At 34.1% G+C, this 25,305-nt stretch overlaps 1 protein-coding gene across 1 annotated transcript; it reads right to left on the bottom strand.

Moving 5' to 3' along the window:
- Positions 1–3,448: 3,448 nt before the first annotated feature.
- LOC145610370 (protein transport protein SEC24 C-like) lies at positions 3,449–23,900 on the bottom strand. The gene is made up of 25 exons (XM_081665714.1): positions 23,752–23,900; positions 21,819–22,766; positions 20,566–20,778; positions 19,850–19,924; positions 19,657–19,755; positions 18,963–19,074; positions 17,842–17,969; positions 15,795–15,914; positions 12,973–13,053; positions 12,284–12,361; positions 12,097–12,189; positions 11,737–11,791; positions 10,549–10,625; positions 8,950–9,021; positions 8,754–8,837; positions 7,741–7,860; positions 7,513–7,581; positions 6,193–6,270; positions 5,941–6,079; positions 5,465–5,635; positions 5,170–5,315; positions 4,837–5,016; positions 4,459–4,547; positions 4,323–4,354; positions 3,449–3,836 (listed from the first exon to the last, which is right to left on the bottom strand). Exons 2-25 carry the CDS (start codon positions 22,692–22,694, stop codon positions 3,730–3,732), a joined length of 3,294 nt encoding a protein of 1,097 aa, XP_081521840.1. The 5' UTR covers positions 22,695–22,766; positions 23,752–23,900; the 3' UTR covers positions 3,449–3,729.
- Between the last annotated feature and the right edge of the window lie 1,405 nt (positions 23,901–25,305).

The raw sequence follows: 25,305 nt of genomic DNA, 5'->3' as shown, positions 1-25,305 counted from the left end.
TGGTAAATAAAATAATCTCAGGCGACAATTAATCCAAAAAATACAAAAATTTCCGTCAAATTACTCGCGATTGTTAATTTAGTTCGTTTTTCGTGGTTTATTTTTTACCAACCCTTTTTTTGATGAAAATAACAATTTCACGAAAAAAAAAATGTTGAAGTATCAATTTCACTTAATTTTCATACCCTTATTAATGATATTCTTTTAAAAAGGGGTTGGAAATAAATTTGGTGTTGGGATTTAGCAAAATAAAAAGGGGATGGTATATTAATTCAAAATCTTAAATTGGAAAAATAAATTTTAAAACACAAAAAACAAATTAAATTTCGATTTTTAGAGAGTTTGTCTACAAAAATAAGATTTTTTGGGCTAAATGTCACCGGAGTTTATTGTTTTTACCAAATTGTCGCATATAGTTAGCTTGTTTTATCAAATTGTCGCCGGAGTAATATTTTTTACCAATTTGTCACTAAGGGTCTTTTTTATTTACCAATCTGGTCAATTGACCAAATAATATTTTATACTATAAAAGTAAACTAGGTTAGGTCCCGTACTATGCACGGTAACTTTTAGTAATTATTTCATATTAACAATACGTTTAATTATACAATTTAAATTTGTCTAGAATATTCTGATTTATTAAAGAGTATGTTAGCCAATATATTTTTTAATTTTTATTTTTTTAACTCTTAAATGAAAAGAAAAAAAAATATTAAATAAGCAAAAAAAAAAAAAAAAAAAAAAAAAAAACTACCTTGGGTACACCCGTACACCTACCTCTATGTGACCCCGGGTATATATAAAAGGTGATCGATGATTGGAGCATTTGAAACTACACGTTTGTAAATGTGCATTTTTTTATATACTCGATTTCGCTAACAAATTGTATTGGTATCGTTGGACATTACATCATGTATATCTCAAATTATGGGAAGAATGTGACTTTTTTTTTTTTTTTTTTTTTTTTTTTTTTTTTTTTTTGTTGCTTAAATTTATAGTAGTTATATTTTTAATTTTTTGTGGAAGGATACCTCAAATCTTTTATTTTAAATAATTTTTAATATTTGATATTCGAACTACTGAGCTTCTAATATGTAATTAAATAAAATTAATAAAAGAATAGAATTCTTATAATATATGACACAAATTCTTATAATATATATATATATATAAAATTTACTGTATCTACTTATGTTTATATAGTTGACAATAGATTATAGAAATATACATCAAATCTTTTATAATCTTTTATATGTGTATAATTTTCTACTCAGTATCTTTTTTTTTTTATTTTTTTTTTTATGTAATGTATAAGATTATTTTCCATAATAAATTTTCTTAAAAAAAAAAAAAAAAAACTAAGGACACACCAGAACATGACATGTGTCATTGCTGGTGTGTCTTTTAGTATATAGTTATTGAATAGTCGATTATGATTTTAATGTTATATACTACTACACACAATTAAATGCTATTAAGAAATTAGTAGTTGCACAACTATAGAAGTAGTATCCCGAGACAACGGTCGGGCTACTCGCTAGTTATTTTTGATAAGTAGTTGTATTGTAATTAGTGTCAATTAACATCAAAACGTAATAAACTTTTAGATACAAAGAGAGTAACTATAATTAAGTAGATATAGATTATAGCACACCTGTCAGCCGCTTAAAATTGCCAAGTGTGTAAGTGTGTTTTCCTATAAAGTATAGTACTCGGAGTATAATTCAGTGCAAGTGTGCAATATATCAATTCGATAAATCAAATCATCACGTGATTCACGTCGTAGTCACATGCTTTGCATTCAACAGTGACAATACCAAAAGTGGAATATTATTAACAAACTAATTAATTATTCGATTGGCCCTTGAAACTTGAAAGTATATGGACCGTATGTCACTAATCATAAGGAGCCAAGGCTTAAGGTAATAATGACCAGATTTTAGAATCCATAGAAGAATTGATTCCCTCACATTTAATAGGAATAAGAAAAGATGTAATGAATTTTTATTGTGTCGAATTTGAAGGGATAAAAATCACATGGTTAACAAGTATTCCATAGTTATTTTTCACACTATAAGGATTAAAGATGTTACTAATTGCTGGTAAAATATTAAAATTAGTTGAATGATAAGTGTTATAATTAATTAAAACATGGAAATGGGGCTGCTGAGATAAAGAATGAGGCTTGTGATGAAAATTATTATTCGTAAAAGATTACCTAAGATAGGAAATTACGAGAACTAATATTAAAATAATGTCTAGTGCCAAGAAGCCTCCCCTTTCTTGCCTTGTTAATAGATTAAGGATGTGATGCAATTCAAGAATTTTGTGTATTTTCCTAACAAACTTGGAGTGAGAGTTTTGTATAGCAAACATCTTCTAAAGTGTAAAGTATCCACGGAGTACTTCGTACTTCTTAGCTCTTAAGCATAAACAGAGTTACATATTTATCTTAAAAAGTTGAACCATTGAACTATATTTACCTAAAGCTATTTCAAGTTTCAAAATTATGACTATTTTTATTTAAAATGCATAAAATAAATTATGACTATTAATTTCGATAAGAATATTACTCAAGAACCAGTAACGACCCTTTCAATCCATCATCCTATGAAGAAATAGTGAAATAATAGCCAATAATGTCAAGCTCTATACTCATATTAAAGATGATACCAAGTAGATAATCAATCATGCATAACAAAGAAGGGTTGAATTAGATTGCTTTGCCAAAATAAATATTTGAGGCTGATATCAAACATAAAATGATTTTAACATTTAGGGCTGTCCTATTCACACAATTGTCAAAATGTATATTTGGGCCCTGGTGTAACACTAAAGTTTTAAAGTGAAGAATATTATTTGCAAAGTAGCCCAAAACAAATTGTATACTTCATCCCCAAATAATATTCCTCGTCATGAGACTATTTCATACTAACTTATTACTCCGTATGAGTTTATGACGCATAAAAAACTTACCCTCACTTTAGAATAAAAAGAAGGAATAGCCTCAATATCATAATTAGTCTCACATTGATTTCAGAAAATCATAATTGGCAACATTAGAGTACAAAATTTGAATACTGGGGAATTTGAGAGTAACTGAAAAGATATATGGAAAACCTACTCCTAAAGCACACAAAATTATAAATAAATACTTTCCCCGTTAACTATTATTTCATTATTTGTAACAAATGGAGAGAAAAAAAGTTGGGTGCAAGTGATGAGGAGAGAGATAGAGAGAAATGATAACCTAAAAAGGAAATAAAACATTTGTTGCACATAATAGTTAGCATCCATTTATAGTATATGTTGCAAATAATAGTTAACGGAGGAAGTAATATAAAGCAAAAATTAAAATTAGTACTTGAATTAAGATACAACCAAATAATTTTGCTCAACTACATTATATAAATTTATTATATGTTACAGTATAAAAAATTAAGAATAGTTCTAGATAACAAGTATAAAATTTATATCATGAAAAATGAAGTGTAGGGATTGAAAAACAAATCGATCTAATAATAAAACTACACTATATTAATAAAAGGATCACTTGTAAATTCTGATCTCAAAAATTTTTTCAATTCAAAATCCTCATAAAGAGGAAGAAAGAAAAGGTATAGCCGTATAGGCCGCTTGATTCAAAGCCATAATTTACTCTCTATAATCAATTATATCCACGGTGACTAGCTACATCTCTATGTTCGAGAAACGAAGAATGTGTTGAACTTAAGCCATTTTACCTTGGATCTGTCGATGAATATGCACCAGAAACTCCACATAAGAGAGACCAGTTGGAGTTTTATCTTCTACCATACATGAGAAGAATAACATTCCTGGATGATAAAGAAAGCAACTCATCAAACTTCGAAAAATTGACCTCTAAAGTCCTCAGTTTATACAAATTTCTTTTAGGGACCATTTGTACAACAATGATGCAAAAACCATGGTAAGAAAAACATAAATTCATAAACCAAGGCAATGTTCTCTTTATCACACTTTCACAGAATCACAGCTAGGATTGCCCTGTGCAGCAGCCGTGATATTTTAACCTGTTCTATGCTCCACAAATTAAGTTTCCTTACCCTCCTCAACGAAACTTTAGCTACAAACAAGGGCAAATTGATACCTTAACTCTGCCTCCCCTCACTTTCTCTCCAAATCCATTCATCCAAACAAGTTGTAAAGCTTTAATAAGTTATATAATGAACAACAGCAAATTGATGAAATGAAATTTCTTCCAATGCAAACAGTAATAGGAAATTTCCCAAAAATAAAATAAAATCATAAAATAAAGTTTCAAAATGAATTAATGAGTTTACCTAAAGCATCCCCTTTCTTGCACAACTTGAAGCTGCACAAACAGAAGGATAAAAAATAAATCTTCACAACATACACATCAATCTTAAAGATTACATATAATATTCGAAATGATTACTAAATTTCAAAAAGACATACCGGAGGTAGGAACACCTCTGCCGTCTTATCTCATTGACAACCTCATTAAACTTCTTAGACAGTGGATTGTCATATTGCTGCAACACAAACTAATAGATAGGAGAAGCATAAGTTCAAAGAGATACACTGGTAATAGGTATTACATTTATTTAAAGATAAATATAAATCACCATAACTCATAAAAAGGTCCAATCATTTGAGAAAAATTAGATTGTTACTATAGCTAAACAAGTATACACGCACGAAGAAGTTTTAAGGATGGCACAATCTTTTTTCCATTTACTCTTATGCTCGCATCAGTGGCAGAGTTCCAAGTAGACAATAAATGGAAAAGATACAGCAAATCAATTATCATGTTAAAGGATAAAGTAAAACTACCTGAGTTGGAACTTCATCAACTGAGGCTGTACCAAACAGAGATTGTATAATACTGGGATCCACAGAGGTTCCCACATAGACCAAGGCATCCTCCCCATTCTCAAGAAGATAAATTCCTTCATCACTCACATGCTCACTAGAAAGTGGGATAACTGGAGGAATTGCGGATCCGTCCATCTCCTACAGACAAATTTATAGGAGAATGAGTTTGATCGCATAAAAAATGTCACTTGAGAATGAGTTTGATAGCATAAAAATTGTCACTAACAATGAGTTTGATTGCATAAAAAATGTCATCAAAAACAAAAATCTATCTGAAGAAATCATTCGTACCTTGGTTTCAAGGTCATGGACAGAAAACATCCTAGGATACACCAGTGGAACTGCCAATGGAGTAGACAAAGAAGAGACATACGTTGTCCAGAAGGAGCGATCATCTGTTCGCCCATCAGTCCGCAGTCCAATGCTTTTTATTAATGCTGCAAAAGAAATTTTTTGGATACAACATCATACGCACTGATTTCACTCCTAAAATTATTTTCATTTACAAGTTGATGGTGTAGGCACCAAAAAAGTGGAGGGGAATTTTTAATTTACGGCAGACACAGCTCAAAGCAGTAATTTTTACCAAGGGTGTACAGAGGCAATAGCTTGAGGGCCTCAGGAAGAATGAGCTGTCCAGCTGATGATACAGATAAATTTGCGCAAAATTTTCGGTAGGAATGCAGAATGTTGATGCAGTGGTTTGTCACCTGTTCCCTGACTTGCAAGAGTGGAGTAGTGGGAACACCAATGGCAGCTTAAAGGAACATTCAAAATAAAAGGTAAAATTAGCATTCTTGACAAAGAATTAAGTTAAAATTATGAGCACTGAGCAGGGAACTTGTCAATAAAAAATGAGTTCTATGATGAAGCAACATGAGGTGTAATGTGTATAGTATTCATATTATCAGGAAAATCAATGAGATTCCAGCAGATTTTAAGCCATAAAAACCGATTTCAAATAATAGTGCAGGGACAGCCATCATTAAGAAGTTCTAGGTATATTAGCACAACGTTCAACCATTATTAAGAATTTCATTATGTTTAACCTTAGTAATATACCTTGCTTCATAAAACAAGCAAATTGAGTATCCAAGTCAGCTGAGCGGAACAAGTTACTCAGAACACTTGTGCATGTAAGAGAAAGGGTGCTAACACGAATTCTTCGTTGTCCATAAACAGTAGTGTATAGAAGCGCACACTGCATTGTCAAGGAGACAAATGTTAAGCATTGGTATACACATTAGGTGATTAGACTAATGAGAAAAACTCATATTGGGACTTAATCAACGATATTCTCTGTCACGATCTGACCTGGAAAGAGCATTCAGCACCATCTTGTAGTTTATCATCATGTTTCAGAGAGACCATGAGAGCCTTGTCACAATCAATCTGCATCAAGAAAGATGCTCAGGTGAAGAACTGAACATTCTAACAGTGACTTAGAGAGAAATAATAGCCAAAGTTAATTCACAGAAAATGTTACCATCTTTCTTCTTTTGCCGCACATATTTATGATTTTTATTCACTCTCTCTTACTTTATACACCTTTATTCTTAAACACACCCATCTATTTCCTTCTCTCTTCATTTATCCTCTTTTTTTCTAAAACCCACAAACTCACCTAGAAACAACCACCTACTGTGAGTAGAACAAAAAACAGAGGAAGTACGTAACACAAAATAGACAACATTCCTGTTGATAATGTAACACTGCCAGAATTTGAAGAACGGATCTTTATTCGACCTATCATCAGTTAGGAAGGAGTATAAAAGCCCCAGTTGTACAAATTTGGAACATAAAGGAATATAATCATGGAAAATCAATATTTTATTGTCACAAAGGACAAGTGTAACCTACAGCATTCTGCAACATAAGAAAATGTTGTTCTTGTTAAAGAATTAGCCGATAGCATATTATATTGATTGATACTCTCAATATAGCAATATGACAGTTAGCATATTGTATTGATTAGATACACTCAATCTATAAAGGTGTTAGGTAAGTCATAACGATTAGCAGTTTAGAATTGTACTAATAAGATAAATAAGCACATGAGTTCATTTTGCTCTTACTAGTGTCAAAAGAAAATTAATTGATAATTTAAAGGGTAAGTGGGTAATATAGTATTTAAACCAATATACTCTTCAAGGAACTCCTATTAGGATATTGAGTATAGTGGATTGAACCAGTTTACTACCTACCAATCTACCATACACCAGCAGTTGACTGACTAGTCAAAGCAGTTAGTTGAGGACCAATCGACTCTTTATCCAACTACTCCAAACACCCTCAACGTCTTGTACTGTAATACATATTTGTTCATGCCTAGACTGAGAACATAGCTATATAGGTTAGCAGAATTAAGTACAAAGATTTCCCACTATGTTCTCCCTAAATAGATTAGAGCAATAATATCATTAACTGTGCTAGTATGTCTAGCACTCTAGCAGTTCTAATATAAGGAATCATGGTCACAGGGATTAATCTTCCACATCTTTAGATCTACATCATCCATGATATAATTAATACTAATTTCCTAAAGAGAACCACATTGTGCTCCATGTCTATATTCAATGTAAGAATTTATTCACATTATCTCTATCTTTAAAAAAAAAGTTCAAGAAGACATACCGCAGGGAGATCAACATCAGTTGGAATACGTTTGCAAAAGTTTCCTGAGTATTCTTGGACTTGAAGACCCTACAAGAGTTTTAATATTAGAGAAAGAAATAGTCAACGAATGCTAAAACTAGTAAGTTTGTAACATAAACCTCAAGGTGGATATGAAAGAAGACTTCGAGAACAGCCCAAGTAGAAAGAAGTGTAGAACAGGCACTAAATGAAAACAAGTGTACATACCTGGCTGCACCTTACTCGCATAACTGCTTCAAAACCTTGTGGTCTAGTCACATTCCAGCGAAGATCATTGTAAAGCTTGGCAGTATCAGAGACAGCTGAGAAGGGGTAATAGTAATAAACCTGAAAATGGAGTATCGTAGGGAGAAAATTATCATCATCAGTGAGAAAGTGACAAAAATCTGTCAAAACACCACTAAAAAAGCATACAAATATACAATAGTTCGCTGTGCACAAATGATACTTGGGAAAAAAAATTACAAATAAGTATGTGCTAAATAAAAATTGTTAAAAATTCTAAATTACAAATATCACAATTGTGCGAATGGATGATCAATGACATGCGGACAAACCAAGTAAATTTATCTTGAATCTAGTTAAAGTCAAGACGTGCCATTTTGCAATATAGAAGTTTGGAAATTTCATGGGAGAAACTAGGGAAAGAATAAACATGACAAGGTACTGACACTGCTATAGTCCATTCACACAGAATAAAACCAAAGTGGCAAAGTTTTCCTGTTATAGTCAAGTGCTATATGGCCAAGCCACCAGAGAATAAACATGACAAGGCACTGACACTGCTTTATCCTCTCAAAACCAGCACATCAAGTTGCAGATACTCCAAAAGAACAAGGGCAAACATGTCTTCTCATTAAAAACATACTCAAATCCAATGTATATATTGGAAGATTTGGAACCTAAGATACAGGAAGACATGATCCCTGTTTCCATAATGTGAGAGCACATACAAACTGCAATATTAAGAATGGGCGAGATATGAAAAAGGTAACATGAAACAAACTACAATCACAACACCTGATGCAGCTATCAAATTATTTTTACCAAAGAACATATAACCATCAAATGCTTGGTATCTGAAGTAAAAAGGTAGAAATGAACAGCATCACTAAGAGGGTTGGCAACAGTATAAAGTAGAGTACTTGGAAGAACATCCAATTAAAACAAATGAAAGTTGAACAAGAAAAAAAAAAAGAAGAGAGTCAATCGAAAGCTACCTGTCCTCCAGTAGTCTTTGGGATGACTGATGTGGAAGCAATGTCTACATAGGACTGGGTGGTGATGAAAAAATCCACACAAACCTGACAACAGTTAATTTAAGAGTCAAACAGTGAGTAAACGTAAGTTACATAAGAGCTCTAGCAATCGTAAATATAATCTCACACAATTTATAAGTCTAAAATTGAGACGAACCTGGAACTCGGCAAATTCAATAGCCATTTCTTTCAATGTCTTATCAGCAGGCTGGAACAATCTATGGGCTTCCTGGAATCAAAGAACCAGAGAAATATTTTGTTCAGTTCTCCCACGAGACGTCACATACATAATAGATCCAAAAAAGAAATGAATCCAATGGACCAAAAGTTAAAAAGATGACTACACAATCTGACGAAAAGACAAAAGTGCAAACGTAGGGCCATAAAATTTTGAAGGAGATTTCACTAACTCATGCATTAGCTCAGCAGACAAAACATGCTACAATAAAATAAAATACAATGACTGCATTCTATTAGCATACCCAGTAAATGACCAAGAAAAACCAACAATTTCGTGAATCGTCAACACCAAGATTTGGAGAGCTACCAACTAGAGGTACAGGAGCCTACAGCTACACTAGTCTAAACTCATTGAACAAGGACAAACCCTAGCCCAAAATTCCTATTCTTAATCTGCTACATCCAAAATTCCTATTATAACTGTTATGCACCTTAAAGCAGTGGAGTTGATGATATTACCGAACATATGAGCCTCTAATTGTGCTATACAGTTTGCTAAAATGTTCCATACAATACTACAGCTACCACTGCCGAGCATGAATTCCAGTATTGACGCAGATCCGGGAAGGAATCAAGAGAGTAGAGGGCCTGTTCCTAGATGAAACACTGGGTCTTATACTACACTTACTTGACTTTAACATATAGTCTAGCTTATCATCTCTCCCAACAACCTATTCCCACCATATGATAGACTGCCCGATATAGATGTGTCAATAGAAGCTCAAGCAAATACACGAAAGGCAAATTTTTTTTTTTTTGACTAATAAAGGATGATATCGGAGAGACGCCAAGGGTGTTCCCCGCTATACCCCACTAAGACATATACAAAAGGAGGTCTAAGGATAAAAAGGTGCATGCCCCTTGAGTTGTAGTGAGTTGTGACTTATATAAAAAGGCTTTAACTTCCAGTGTATAATTGGAAGGTTTCAAAGCAGGATTTAAGAGAGTGGGTTTCCCGGATCCTACGGACATTTAAAAGGATCCCACAACTTCCTTATAATCCCCTATATACAAGATCAGCTTTTTCATTATCAAAATATTACTCCCTCCTTTTCAGAATGATGTTCCTGTTTCGTAACTCGATGCAAATTTTTACCCAACTTTGACCGCAAATATCTTTAATCTCACACTAGCAAAAATTATAAAAGTTAGATATTAATAATCTACTCACCAAGACGAATCAAACCAGATCCCACATGACTATATTTATTCTTATAGATTAAGAGAAATTCAGAAGATTATCTCTTTCTTAATAAAGTCAAAGATTCCAAACAAGAACATCATTGTGGAACGGAGGGAGTAAATCACTATTCTATTCATCACAAGTTAGATGAACCCATGTGTGTGCGGACAATGATGCTATAGAGTATATATTTAACACAAATACAACAGTAACACTTAAAGAGGAGAAAAAACTTTTATTTTTTGGTGTGGGGGGTTGGGGATTCAGTTTTTACCCCGCAAAAACTTTTATTAACATCAAAGTTGCTATCAAAACAGCCCACTTAGAAATTACCTTCTCACCCGCAGACGTATTAGTCCGGCCTTCTGCCTCCCTAGCAGAAAGTGCACCAATGCCAACTGATGGCAACACTGCACAGACATTCTAGAAACATTAACATGGTAATAAAAATAAAGTTATCAATGAAAACTTGTAACAAGATTATGCACAAAAAAGAAATCCTATAGACAGCATATATAATCATCAATATAGACGACTAAGGCCATGCTTAGTTCATCAGGAAAAATAAGTTCATATAAAATTTAATTCAGGTCGGATATGAAAAAAAAAAAGTTCTGAACTTGCTTTACCGTTTTATGTGCGATTTTGTATCGCTAAATATCTTTAATTTCGTAATGAAAAAAATAATGAAAATTACATATTAATATATATACACATAATTACAAATCTAACAAACCACACTTGATATGTATTATCTTTATAGATTAGCATACATATAAGGTCAAAGTTTGGTCAAATCAGACAATTAGATTAGATTAGAAAAAATAAGCTCAGATCAAAAAATAAGTTTAGATCAGATCTAATAAGCAAAAGTAGATTTTAGATCATATTAGATAAGCAAAGATAAGGCCCTGTCAAAAAAAATAAAAATAAAAATAAAATAAAAAAGATAAGGGGTGAACTAAACAGGGCCTAATTATGGGATATGGTGTAGCTAGGATTGTTCGAAGAAAGCTATGTGAGCAGGGCCACATTCAAGTTTAATGCTCATGATTGCATCGATTGTCAGGTGATCAATTAATTTCAGACAGTCCTGGCCAGCCCTAAAATAGAATTTTTAGAGTAGTCTCAAACTAGTTGAAGGACAAACAGAGTATGAAGCATAACTACTAGCCATTAGAAGATAACTAGTACTTTAAAGTCTAGCCATAATAGAATTAGGGCCTGTTCACATTTACTGAACTGAGCTGAACTGAACTGATTGGAACTGAACTGAATTGAACTGATTGGAACTGAACTGAACTGAATTGAGCTGAAATGAATATTTTATGTGAGAGGGAAATTAAGAGCTGAACTGAACTGAACTGAACTGATTGGAGCTGAACCGAACTGAAATTAAGTAAATATGAACAGGCCCTTAATCAACATTCAAAATATGCCTAGGGACAAAACAACTACATAATGCTTGCATGGACAAAAGCAAAACTTAATCTAAATGCATGAATGTGACTGGAGACTTGCCTGATTGAAAGACCAAAAGTTTTCCTCCTGTGCTCTTCATTGCCAAAAATGCAGCCTGAAACAAAGAAGAGATGTAACTAAGTGAGCTTACAATTTCTTTGTCCCAGATAAGAGCTACTTATAACTTATAGTTGATCATATTGAAGGCTAACATAGATGTAAATTATAAAGATAAAACAAAGCTCCAGCCTGGATTGAAGAAACATGCGCCAATAAACTTAAACTATTTGATAATGCTAATAAAACAAAGGCAAAAAAAAAAGGGATATACATATATAAGCATTGAATCCTCCCATGAGTAAGAAAATTTTCTAACTCCAACACACCAATCATACATAACTGGTTGACATGACATCCTACCTTAATCGCTGCACCAAGAGCCGAATCTGCAGTCATGTTACTCTGAAACATAGTTGGGATGCTTTCCAGCAACAACTCTATGTGCTGACGGCACTGATATCAACAAGGCAATGCAAGGTTTAGGTTCAAAAAGTTATATAGAAAGAAAAGTTACCCTAAAATTCACTTAATTATACTTAAAGCCTACCTCTGAAAGCCGGACTATCACATCAGATTCAAGAGGAGTATAAACATCTTGTACATCAGGAACTATGAGCATCAATGGCTGCACAAGTTTTTAAATGAGGCAGTGTTCAAAATATATAAAGATTTACAGACTAAAAATTTGCATTTCAAGTAAGAGAACCACAAACTTTGAATATATACATCTCTTCTCTTTTCTGATTGAAGCTTTACAACTTACAAGGTAAGCAAACGATACAAATAAAAATTTCATGGCAACTTTACAGTCTATGTCTTCCTACAATTATAAAATCACCTTATGCCTATGCCTCCCCAATATAACCCCTGCCCCTGGCTTCAAGCACCAAGGAAAGAAAAAAATAACAAGGCAGGAAGAAATGGGGGAAGAGGAGGGGGAGGGGATAAAAAGATAAAGATGGTCTAATCAAGAAGCTGAAGTTTTCAGTGATCAACAAGGACACAAGTCACACAGCCCTACACCATTTTATGTACTTCGGCTCTCTATTGTATGAATATAATCGACACAAGATAAAAGCCCTGAAAAGAAAGTTCCTTAATAAATTATTTTACCAAGACCAAAAGCAACTAAGCACTTAGCAGAAAAACCAAGTGAGATAAAAATTAGCAAACTTCAAATTGGAAGACACCTTTATTGTCACACAGCATTAGAAGATATAACAGTGGTAAGCAAACCTGCTGTGATGCACGCTTCAGATTGTAAAAATGTATTGTTGAATCAAATGTTGCAATACCCACCATAGTCCTTGGACCTTCCTGTAACAATAATCAATATATATAATCACCTTAAACAGAAGTCACGATGCACTTGTGTTAGTGAGGCTAAGCACAAGCATGGGAACAAATAAACCTGAACAGAATCAAATACAACACATAAATTCCATAATCAGTTAAGATGTCTAAAAATTCTAAAAGTTCTGACCATGTGATCCTTTACAAAAGGATGATGAAGCTAAATCAGAGCACAAAGAAACATATGAAGAAAGAGGAAAATATGTTTTTTTTTTTGACAATGAGAACTTCATAAATAAAGAACAAATTACAACCTAAGAGAGCTAAAAGTAACTAACAAAAACCTATTACACCAAACTAAACACCTAAAAAAACAACCAACATTTATACGTAACGCGGCGGAGACAACATACCCAACTAAACCCGCATACATGGCTTGCCACTTATAATCAGAGGAAGAATGAAGTGAGTAATTTAACCAAATGAACCGTGCATCATACCAAATACCTTGGAGCCTGGATAACCAAAACCATCTCACCAAAACCTTTACCCGGACCAAGAGTTGCCAAATGAACCAAACCTCTCGAGATGGATAGTGAGTGCCAGACGATACTAGTGAAGGGAATCGAACCTTGCAATGCCTCCTTATCAAAGTAATGAAGTAGAGACAAACCGACCAAAAGTTGAAAGCACCCTGTTGCTGATAAAAAACACCACGACATGACTCTACTCTTAGGGATGTAAAAGCATAGCTACCTCCTAAGAGTCCGAGAGCCAAACTAAGAGAGCCGTATGCTTTAACGACTCTGCCATAAGAAACCTTGCACCATAATGCAGGTTCCATTCCTGCAATTCTACCAAGAGAGAATGCAAGAAAATGGAGGACTTTGCTTACCCCAAACATTGAACATAGAGAGCCTCCTTCAAGATTGAATTTAATAGCGATGACTGACTTTGTCATCACCAACACCATCAATGGGATGATAACGGATACCTAAATCATCCCACAACAAAAAAAGAACAGGAAAAGCAAACCAACCTCCCCCCTCAAAGCCAACTTCACCCCGCAATCTCCAAAATGCAGAGTAACCCTTTCGTCCGCAAATAAAACGCCACCCTATGAACACTAAAACAGAGGAAATTACTCAAACTACCAACAAGGGGAGCCACACAGCCAAATTGAAAACTTCCCTTAACATAGTCCCACCCCGATAACAGGACCACTAATAGGACCACCAACCCAATAAGCCAACCTCTAAAGATTATGACCCCTAAGTTCAAGGCCAAAACCGACCAACCAGACTCCAAACGCAAAGACACCACTTCGAAACCCTCCATACGTAAAACTTCATTAAAAAACTCCAACTCATAGACACATAGAGTAAGAGTATAAAGGAGGACTAGAACAAACAGTAAGTCAAACAAAAATTACAAAGAAAACATAATTAACCAGCTAGGCAAAACAAGAAACTATCAGGCCATAACAAAACAAAACAACCGCAACAAAGCTCACAAAGAGACGCGTGAGACCAGGAAGACGCAAAGGAACCCAAAACAACTACGTCACCGGCAGAAACGAACCACAACCAGCCGCCAAAGCCAACGCTAGAAGACCGCCTCACCCAAATCAAACCTTGGATTAAGGGAGGAAAACCCTAGTCTTAACTTCACCTTTACCGTCGGGAAAACAATTAACACTATTCCTTTCGACGGCGGCGTTAAGAATAGCCTTGCTCTTCAATTTGTTGGTTAAATTGAAACTAAACCACTTGACGACACCCCGAAACCCCGGCGATCGTTAAGAACAAACCCCTCTGCAAATTCCCTTATTTCTATACCAAGGAAAACGAAAAAAAGAAAAAAAAACAAGACGTTGAAGAACAAGGCTCGCCGTCGATGGCTAAGAGACAAGCGCCGATCGCCGGCGAGCAGGGAGTTAAAAGATGGGAAGCGGTGGAAGGATAAGAATTGGAGTTCTAGAGAGAGAAAGAGAAGCGTCTCAACGAATTAGAGGAAAATATGTTGTAGTAAAAGGGACATCAATATTCAAGGAGATGAGTACAAACTCTCAGCCAAAAGTTCTACACTACTGGAAACAGAATGATGTTGTAAAAAGCAATGGCAATTTGATCAAGTTTGAGAGCATTTTACAGAAATAGACAGTCTTGTAATTATATTATCAAAGTCTGGAGATATTCAGTATCCATTTTATTCTGGAGATTGAAATAATGCAACAGAGTCATCATATGAGAGCATTTTGAAGGTTCTACAGGTGAAGAATGACAATGTTCACAAATTTCTGATCCAAAGGCAGAGAACCTCTTTCTCTAGCTGCTCCTTAACAAAAGCTTTGTTGGTGTTTAGGTGACTTCAACAGCGAAAGGTTTCTCACAGTGGACAGGCAGCAGGGTATGGTAGACCTTACAAAATGCTGACACACAAAAGTTATAGCTTGCTCCATTAGCTTATTATCAGCATAACAGCAGTAAGACATGCTATTTAAGCAAGGAGCAACTACAAATCATGGCAAAAAAAAATAAAAGGCTGCTAAATCATCAAACATGCCTTAAATATTTAATAATCCCCCTCAGTAATCTGTGTTACAAGTCTTACAGCCAATTTCTGATGTATTGTGGCACAAATTAAAGAAAAGGTTACTAATGAGGTCTAATAAAAATGCAAATCCTCATAGGGGATTCCAAGAAAGATGAAAGCCATTAATTGTTAAGATAAGCGTAAATATTAAAATTCAAGAAAGAACTTACAGGGAGGTCAGCAATAACTTGATTGATAGCACTACAAGTTGCTGCAGTTGCACCAGTCTGTAATGCATTCATTGACACATCAATGAGAAAGAAAAAGACTGCAGGCATTGGCTCACGCACCTGAACAAACAAGGAAAGATAAAAAATATTTGTCAGTTAGAACTCTTGGAAGTTGAATGAAAAGGCAAGTAACCAAAACATATATCGACAAAGTAGAAGGTAAATCAAGACATTGGGATTCCACTATAGCATGACCAACTTAATGGAGTCATTCTTTCTGCAGCAGCAATAATCAATCAACTTCCAATTTTTCAACAATAAATCTCTACTCTAGTGCTTACAGGATATACTTCTCAAAATATTTGAATTTTAAAATCATCTTTCAAGCACACTAAATATTTTATTTATAAGATCTACGCCAATCACCCAAGTACGCTACTTGATTATCTATAATTTGAAATTTGGAATCTCAAACAGTAACCTGTATCGACAGTCAAACTATATCAATCACCCATTATAGAAACAAAATCCTGACAAATTCCAATGTAGTAATAGACATATGCTTTAGAGCTGGAAAGCGGGGTTTTTTTCCCCCTCTCTACAGAACCAAAGGCAACCAGGGATCTACACCATCTATTTATGACCCCCATTAGTAATACGCAAGAACAAGTAGTCTTTGTAGGCAACTGCTACTGACTACAGCCTAATATCTTATTCTCTACAGGTGAGATTGGAGAACAGGAGTTTTAAGTTAAATACTGCTATGGTGCTTACTTGCTCTTTGCTCTTCAACAAGATTTTTATATATAAGGAAATACAATCTTATAAACAAGAATAAATACACAATAAAAAATATATATATATATAAAAAAAAAAAGAGGGCCAGAACTCCAGGAGTCTAGTAAAGAAGTAACCAAAGTGCTGAGCAGTAGAGTACACCATTCGCACAGCAAAATAATAAAAGAGTATTTCTTAACAGTCCCCAGAAAAAAGATTCAAAGGATGCTAATAGGACACTCCTATGGCCCAAAAAAATCTATCTTAGAACTTAAAAAGCAAAATATTCTCATCGCACCATTCACAGGATCCAGCGAATTTCTAAGAATGCGATTCTAAGAACAATCAAATCGCAGATCCCTTCCTAAGGATGAACATTCTTTAGATGTAGTGATCCACAATGATAATCATTGGTCAAAGTTCAGGCAGTCCAAAGCTTACATTTCACCTCAAGAAAACTTGTATTAGAGAAAGGCTGCTAACACGAAATGCAATAAAATATTTTTCCTTGTTTAACCACCACTATAACACATAACACAAACATCTGACAAGATTATATATATTTTTTAAATCTGCACTACATCATATTATCACGAGTGTTGTGAGTACTCAAAACTGCATACCAACAGGCAGTTACCCTCTTACAATAGTTTTCAAATCAAACAAGAAACTGTAAAAATGTATGAGAAAAAGAATGTTCTTGTATAAAATGGAACTACATAATAAGACTCCTCTACATTCCAGCATAACCATCCGTCAGGATTATGGAAGAACACACCCAAGTCATACAAGCTATGCTGCTATGCATGACCAAATGAGAGCAACTTAGCAACTCTATTCCCCTACCAAGAAAGCTTGCCTCTTTCATCAAACTAACATATATTGAACAGTAAGAACCCCAACCGGTCTCACTCCATGCTTTTATTAATTTGTCCATTAAATTTCCTTTAACTTCTACAACAACTGTCTATGCTAAGAAAACACATAAACCACATCCTAATAGAGTTCATAGAGTATGAATGAGGTAGAACTCCATGAAATGTAACTAAGAAAAGAGGAGGGTGAGCTCCATATCGATCATGGACACAAAATCCTAGGTTTAGCCTTGAATTTCCAAAAGATGGATCTACACTCCCAAGGTGTTGGGCAAATGTAAGAAACCTTTCAGCATAATCCTAGCATAAGAATCACCAAATGATAACCTATATAAAAAATGAGAAAGGCTGAGGGAACTATTAATAAATTAGCATCAGATAATATGGTAACTAACCATATACTCTTTAGTAGCAATAAACTCAACAGTCCCTCTACACAACTCAGGCCTATCATCAGCATCTCTACGCCTCCCATCAGGCCCCAAATTGCAATGGTAATCACGAGGAGTTTCATCAGTAACACCTGAACAATGAACCAAAAAAAGTCAAACATTTTGAACAATTATAAAGTTCTTCATGCCAAATTCAACCTGTCTGTTTCAATTTAATCATTTTGACTTTTCACACTTGCCAACGTGAAACTTTGCATATATGTAACTATTAATGAGTGAAAATTATAAAAAGTTGGTGTTTGGAAACCAAAAATAGAGACAATTCAAACAGGACTCCACATGACTATGTTGTTTCTTATGAATGAATCACCAACATTGGTCAAATTGAAATGTAAGTAAATAGTAAGCCAAAAATGGGTAAACTGAGGGAGAATTAAACAGGACTCATGCAAGAAATAAATAAACTAAATAAACCATTCCTAAATCAATCTTTTTTAAAAAAAAAATATTATCCCTACCCAACCACATTAAACTTATGCACTCAACTACTTAAGACCCAACTTTTATGAGGCAAAATACCCGCAAGTCAAATTCATAATTTTAGTATTTCTTAAAAGTGAAATTTTTAAGAGAAAGCTCTTAGAGATAGATAAAATATAATTTGACTTTCCAGGCCTAGAAGATCAAACATGAGAGACAATGAGTATTCCAGCTTCCTATCATACTAAATAAAGTTAATACATGAGTGAGACATGGATAATTGGATGTGGATGCCAAATAGCTTAATTAATTTAAGTATTGGTGGTGGTACCCAACACTTGGGATAAAATCCTCTACATCATAGCCCTTCGACACTCTTCACATCAAAAACAAGATTTAAAAAAAAGAATAATAAGTTCCAAACAGAACAGGAATGAAATAAAAACAATAAATATGTGCTTCAAGCCTAATTCATAATACCACATACTACTATCCTAGAATACAAATGCTGAGAAAGCAACATGCTGCAATAGCCAAGGTTTTTTTATTTTTTATTTTTTATTTTTTAATAATTAATTGAACCTTGGAGCTGTTTTTCTTTCCATTGAAATTCAAATAAAAGAACATGATCATCTCTGACTCACCACATAAATTACATATAAATTTCCTTCCTTGATCAATAAATTTAACAAAGGGATTTATATAGGCTTTGCAGCGAGAACACCGGACAGGACCACCTTCTCCAAAATCAACCACCTGCAACTCCAGTAAATATGAATATGAAGAGGACAAATAAAAGTTTGCAGCCCTAGAACTTCTGTCAGCACACATTTGCATGTGATTGTGCGCATGAGAGAGTAAAAGAGAGAATATGATGCAGTGGTAGTAAGAAAAGTTGGAAAAGAGATTAGGGATTAGGGACATGTCCAATCATGTATTTTCACTATAAGCACAGTTAAAGATTCCTAACTATTCTTGTATCAACAACCAACATGGCACCAAAATGTCATCCATATCCATATCACTGCCTTTACTGTTTCTTTCACCTTCATAATCACACAGAAAACTATTATTATACAGGAGAAAAGCATCCGAACCACCACATTTTTTCAATCAATTTACCATGACGAAGAGGAAAGAAACAAAATACTTGCTATGTCAAAGATACTAAGGTAGTGAAGTAAATGTTAGGAAAAAACATTTCATTATTAGAGAAGGGAATGAGGGAAATTTTATAGAAAGAGGTACAATCAGTTTATATGAAAATCGGTTCTCTTTGGGAAAGTCAACCCAGGTAATCAAATATAATTACTGAACAAGTAAATCATCCCGCATTACCTGAATAGGCTCCTCAGATGGATGAGGAAGTGCGAATGGCTGAACCAACAAAGCTAGTTGCATCCCAGATGTTCCAAGAAGGTCAGCAGTACAAGGGATCTGTGGATACAAGAGAAAGTAACTATATCAAAATTCCAGAACACTTAGCTTAATAACAAGGGCTATCACTATCCCTCTCCAGATAAAGAATCACCTGATTGATGGTACACCTCATGTAGCGAGGACTGCAATTTCCAGTATCCTTGACTATGTACTCACTGGTAGCAGGCTTCAACAAAACAATTTGAGAGAAATGAGCGGGAATCAACCATGTACTCTTAAGATTTAATTTTCATCTTATATAAAACGAACACTAATAGGAAAATTTCACATTAAATAAATATATATGACTTAACCAGATATTTCTAAGAATTTAATCAGCAGAAGAGTACAATGGCAACTCCCTGATTGCAACTGCAGGGCTAAGGTAGATGATCAAACCAAATGGAAAAATGTCTATTTAAAACAAAGTTGGATCTAAGAAGGATTAGCATAAGGAAAAATAAATAAATTAGTGTCACCTAGAATGGATTATATCAAATGACTAAACCCTACTTAATTCCTAAAAATTGCTTGAGCATTGAGTTGCTTTTAAAAGCTGTGAATCCCCAACATAATCTCAGGACAGTTAAAAGAACTCCCAGCTCAAGCTAGAAGGCCTGTCAGAGGCATTGGTTTGGATAATGGACTTTTATATAACAAAACAAAAGGTCTTTAATACACAATTTAATTTAAAAAACAAAATTTAAGGCTGCTAGGAGAGTAAATGGATGAAACGACCAAAGGCACACTAAAGTACATTGATAAATCCAAATAAAGCACCAATGTTTCAAAAAGGGCAGTTCTAGGGAGTAATAGCATAAAGTATACCGGAGGAAGGTTAGCCTGATTGCCAACACGAGTTTCATGCACGACCATTGATGAATTCGGAAGGGGACGTGGAATTTGATTGGGATCAATCTTTGATGGCCCAGTCTGACTCATAGCAGGCATATTGGCCATGGTTTGAGATGGTCCTGATGGTGGCATGCCATAAATCCTAGGTGGCGGCACAGAACCTGACATTGATGGTGGTGGAGTCACCTGAAATTTATGAAGCCAAAGATATAAGAGCATCTCCAATGGCAAGCTACAACATATTGTAGCTTGTCTTGCCATATCTAATTTTTGAACTACAAAGGTTTCAAGCTACAAAGTTCCACATTGGTTGGCTACAACACCTTGTAGCTTGCCTCATCAAACAATTGTTTAATTTTTTTTTTTAATTTTATGTTTATTATTTTATTAAAATTATTGGATAGTATAGTGATTTTTTATTTACTACTTGTATATCATAGATGGTTGTGATTTTTTTTTCTACCTTTTTAGTTTATAATAAAACAAAAAAAAAATTAAAAATCAATTTCTGATTTTTAAAAATTAAAATGTTTGAAAATAGTGTGATTGAGATAATAACCAAAAAAAAAAAAAAAAAAAAAAAAAAAACATATCACATATTTATCATATTAAGTACTGTATCTTTTTTTAATCTCTATCTACTCCGTAGCATTTTGCATGCCAAGTAATTTTACACACATAGTATCCCAATTGGTGGAAATTACTTTGCATTACTACTTTAATTAGAAAAAAAAAAAAAAAAGGTATTTTCTTCAAATTTTCAAGCAGTGTTGCTTGAGTGAGCAGTGTTGCTCATTGAAGCAGGTCTTCCAATGTTGTTCCAATGGTAAAGCTACTACTTTAATACTTTTAAAATTTACAAGCAAGACCCTATAATAAACCATTGGAGATGCTCTATAGGCCAGAAAAGGCTACTAGTAATCTGATATAAAGGCACGGAAAAGTCTCAAAGAGAAACATCTATAATTTATACATGTCAAAGTAGAATACAACACGACAACAACAGCGACAACAAAAACAACAACAACAACAAAGGTAGTAAATAATTTTGACAAAGGCATATCCGCATATGTGTTAAGTAAAAGACAGGTATTCTGTTAGCCATATCAATACCCATATCTAATATTAGGAACATATGAGCAGATGAACAATAAGCATTATGATCTCAAGTGGAGAAATCCCCAAACAAAAAGAAATTTGTAAACAAATGCAATATTAACTCTTACCTGCCGTAATTGAGGAGGCTGCATACCATATGGAGACCCCAAAGGAGGTAGTGCACCCTGTACCTGACGTGGACCTGAGAAAGGAGAAGATGACTGAGATAAAGGAGGTGCATGATCAGTTGACAAACCAGCAGGCCCAGTTCCAGGAAAAGAGTGCATAGGTGGAGCTTGGAATGGGGCCCTAACTGAGGAAGCAGACATTGGAGGAGGACCAACTGGTGGCTGCTGTGGACCTCCAGGAGAAGAAAAACGAGGTCCGCCGGCCAAATTCCCAGTCTGGAACATAGGAGGTCCATTACTAGCTGCACCTGGAGGAGCAACTTGACCGGTAGTCATTGGAGGAGATCCGAAGCCGCTAGGACGAGACATCAAAGGTGGAGCCACTGGTTGAGATATGGCAGGAAGTGCAGTAGGTGCCCCAGATAGGGGGACAGCTGGACCACCAACAGAGAAGGGCCCTTGAGAAGGAGGCCTAGAAACAAAGGGCTGAGGTTGAACACCCGGAGGAGGAATAGAGGGTCTACCAGGTATCATACTTGGTGAGGCCATAGGACCCGCAGGAGCAGCTGCAGCTCTCGGGACTACACCAGGTGGTGGAGGGCCAGGTCTGGAAACAGGTGAGGGCCCTGGAAAGGAAGCGGGAGGACCAGCAGCAGATGGAGGAAAACGGGGAGCCTGCCCAAAAGGTGGAGGCCTGACAGAACCAGCTGAAGATGGTGGTGGAGCATTTGGTGTCTGATTGATATGCAAGTTTTGAAAATTTTGAGATAAGGATGAATCAGGAGTCCGGTTCATATTTGGGATATAATTTGGGGGTGGGGGCTGTGATTGTGAGTTGTTCGGTCTAGTTGCCCCTGGAGGTACAGGAGCAGACATTTTATTAAAATCGTCAAAGCTCAACTCTTAAACTCAATTCCGATCACCACCTTCCAGGGCTCTGGTATCCACCTAATAATTTGCAGAAAACCCGTAAAACTTTATCAAAATCAAGACATATCAGTTAAAATGAAATGTAAGATAGTAAAACGATTATTTTGAGTGTACTCAGAAAACACAAGTACATAAAACTCCATGTTCACACACTTTCTAACACTGACACATTTTCATCAAACTGCCAAAGGATAAACTAAATTTAAGGTCTCACACAGAAATAAAGCAATCTGAAATTCAGTAAATAAACCAAATTTCTCGCTGAATAATATGAGTCACTAACTTAGCAAATCAACAAAATGTGAGGAAAAAAGCTACAACCTTGCTCACATAATCCCGGTAAGAATGTGATACAATGTGTACGAGTGAGTTTTAATCTCCCCCATTCCAAAAACTTGTCAGTAAACAAGCAGCACTTATTTTATTCTTTATGCAGTGACTTCTACCATTAGATAGAAATTACCTAACTGCAAATGTTTTGAAACAGTGAAAGTATATACAATTCTCTTGCAATCATAGTGAACAACATAGTGAAAATTGGATAGCATAGTGGAATAATAACGCAATTGAGACTATGAACCGCAATCTTAATATAAAAAATTATAAACTTTCATAATTAAACTTAATACAATGCTATATAACAATCCAAATTTTCTCATAAAACAAATTACGACTAGAAAGTCACGGAACGATGCTAAATTCAATTGAATTTCATAGAATGCTCAAATCATCAAGTTGTCCAAGAGTTAATCATAATCTAAATAATGCAAACTAAACTCTAATCATCTCAAATTCATTGGATCAAACATCATATATCACAACATTTAAATCAAATCGAAGCTAAATAACACGAAAAATAAACTATACGACAAAAAAATACAATTGAATTGTAGCCAAAAAATTATGAAATCAGAAATTAAGGAAATCAGAGAAAAATCAACATAATTCGTAAATTAAAGAGCGGAAATTGATAATTAGAGAAGGTAAAATCCATGAAATTAACCTGGATTGATGCCGGAGAATTTTCCGATTGAGATCGCCGGCGATTGATGTCGCCGGAAAAAAGGAGAGAGAAAGTAGAGAGAGAATTATAGTTGGGAGAAAGTAAAATTAGTTTTGTTTGTGATGGATTGACCGGTGTGCGACGTAAATGGTACGAACATTGCATTTCCGAGTACGGAATTTTTTAATTTTTTTTTTCGGACATGAATGAAAGCCCATATTGTTTGGGCGTTTAGATAGCCCAATAGTTTCAATAGTCCAATGATTATGAGAGAAATAGTCCATGTTGAGATCATGGGCCTATGGCACATATCTTTTATTTGAATCTTGTTAACGAGCAATCGGTTTTGGCCGAAATTTAGAGAGCCTGTTCGGGACATATAAGACTTCATTTTCAATAGTTGAATTGCTGATAGTTAGTTTTGTTTGGGAGTTACGAATTACGATGGCTTTTTAATGAAATTGGTTTTTGTGAGGATGGATTGAGCGTATCATGAAAAGGTTCATTTACATAACTTGATTTGAAGCTATGTGCCTATGTATTTTTACTCATTACGAAGGTTTTTTTTTTTTATCGGGCTCTTGCTTTTAGAGTAAATTTTATTAGCAAATAGATATTTCTTAATGTTTACATGCTTCTATACTGTTAGATTTACCATGAATTTTGTGTTGAACATGTTTCCGAAGACTAATTACTTTTATTGCATATATGCTGGTATATATATGCTATGTGGAAGCTTTATTTATGCTCAAAATGCTTACATTACATGGTTCTATATGTCTTAAACATGTATAAGTATTATCTATATCTATTTATATCTATATCTATCTATATCTATATCTATATCTATACTCTATACTTTATTAGTATTTAAAAACTCTAACCATGATACACACATGTCTTCATCGTATGTTCACTTCTCTAATCCAATGTGCCAAGTGTTCACTATTCCAATTCAATGTGCCAAGTGTTCACTATTCTAATCAAATGTGCCACATGTTCAATATTCTCTTTTCAATTCATATATTTATTTATATATTCATATTTATATATTCATATTAGTATTAAAAGGAATTTGTAGTTAAGAATTAAATATTTAAAATAAATAATAATAATACTACATTTTTAAAAAAAAAACCAATAATAATAATAATAATACATAATACATAAAATATTAATATCAATATTTTTTTGACAGAATATTAATATTAATTAAAACTTATATATTACATTATAATAATATTACATAATATTATAAAAAATATTAATTGGTTAATTATAACAAGAAATTGTAGGATATATTTTTTTTTATTAGAAGAAGGAATTTGTAAGATCTTTAGTCGATATCATATGCAAGCAATATTTTAAGCATTAGTATTATAAATAAAATTTAAATTACATACGAAGTAAATAATAATACAAATAAATTTGTTAGACACATAATCATCTTGCCGCACTAAAGCTTTGACCTTCCACCTGTTCAATTTACAATCATTTCCTTTTTTTTTTTTTTTACACATAATCATCTTCTACCTTTATTACCTTTTTTATTAC

Source organism: Chenopodium album, chromosome 24, assembly GCF_948465745.1.
Source record: "Chenopodium album chromosome 24, dcCheAlbu1.1, whole genome shotgun sequence".
NCBI classification, from domain to species: Eukaryota; Viridiplantae; Streptophyta; class Magnoliopsida; order Caryophyllales; family Amaranthaceae; genus Chenopodium; species Chenopodium album.
The sequence above is the reverse complement of the archived record's forward strand: the minus strand, read 5'-3'. Positions and strand labels throughout refer to the sequence as shown.

What these genes read in the sequence shown, in the direction of transcription:
- LOC145610370 (XM_081665714.1), bottom strand. Translation starts at nt 22,694, where the DNA reads ATGTCTGCTCCTGTACCTCCAGGGGCAACTAGACCGAACAACTCACAA. An exon ending in ATTTATATGTAATTTATGTG is followed by an intron (nt 17,970 to 18,962) that starts GTGAGTCAGAGA and finishes TTCATTGTTCAG; the next exon opens with GTGTTACTGATGAAACTCCT. An exon ending in TGCTTGTTTTATGAAGCAAG is followed by an intron (nt 5,636 to 5,940) that starts GTATATTACTAA and finishes TGTTCCTTTAAG; the next exon opens with CTGCCATTGGTGTTCCCACT.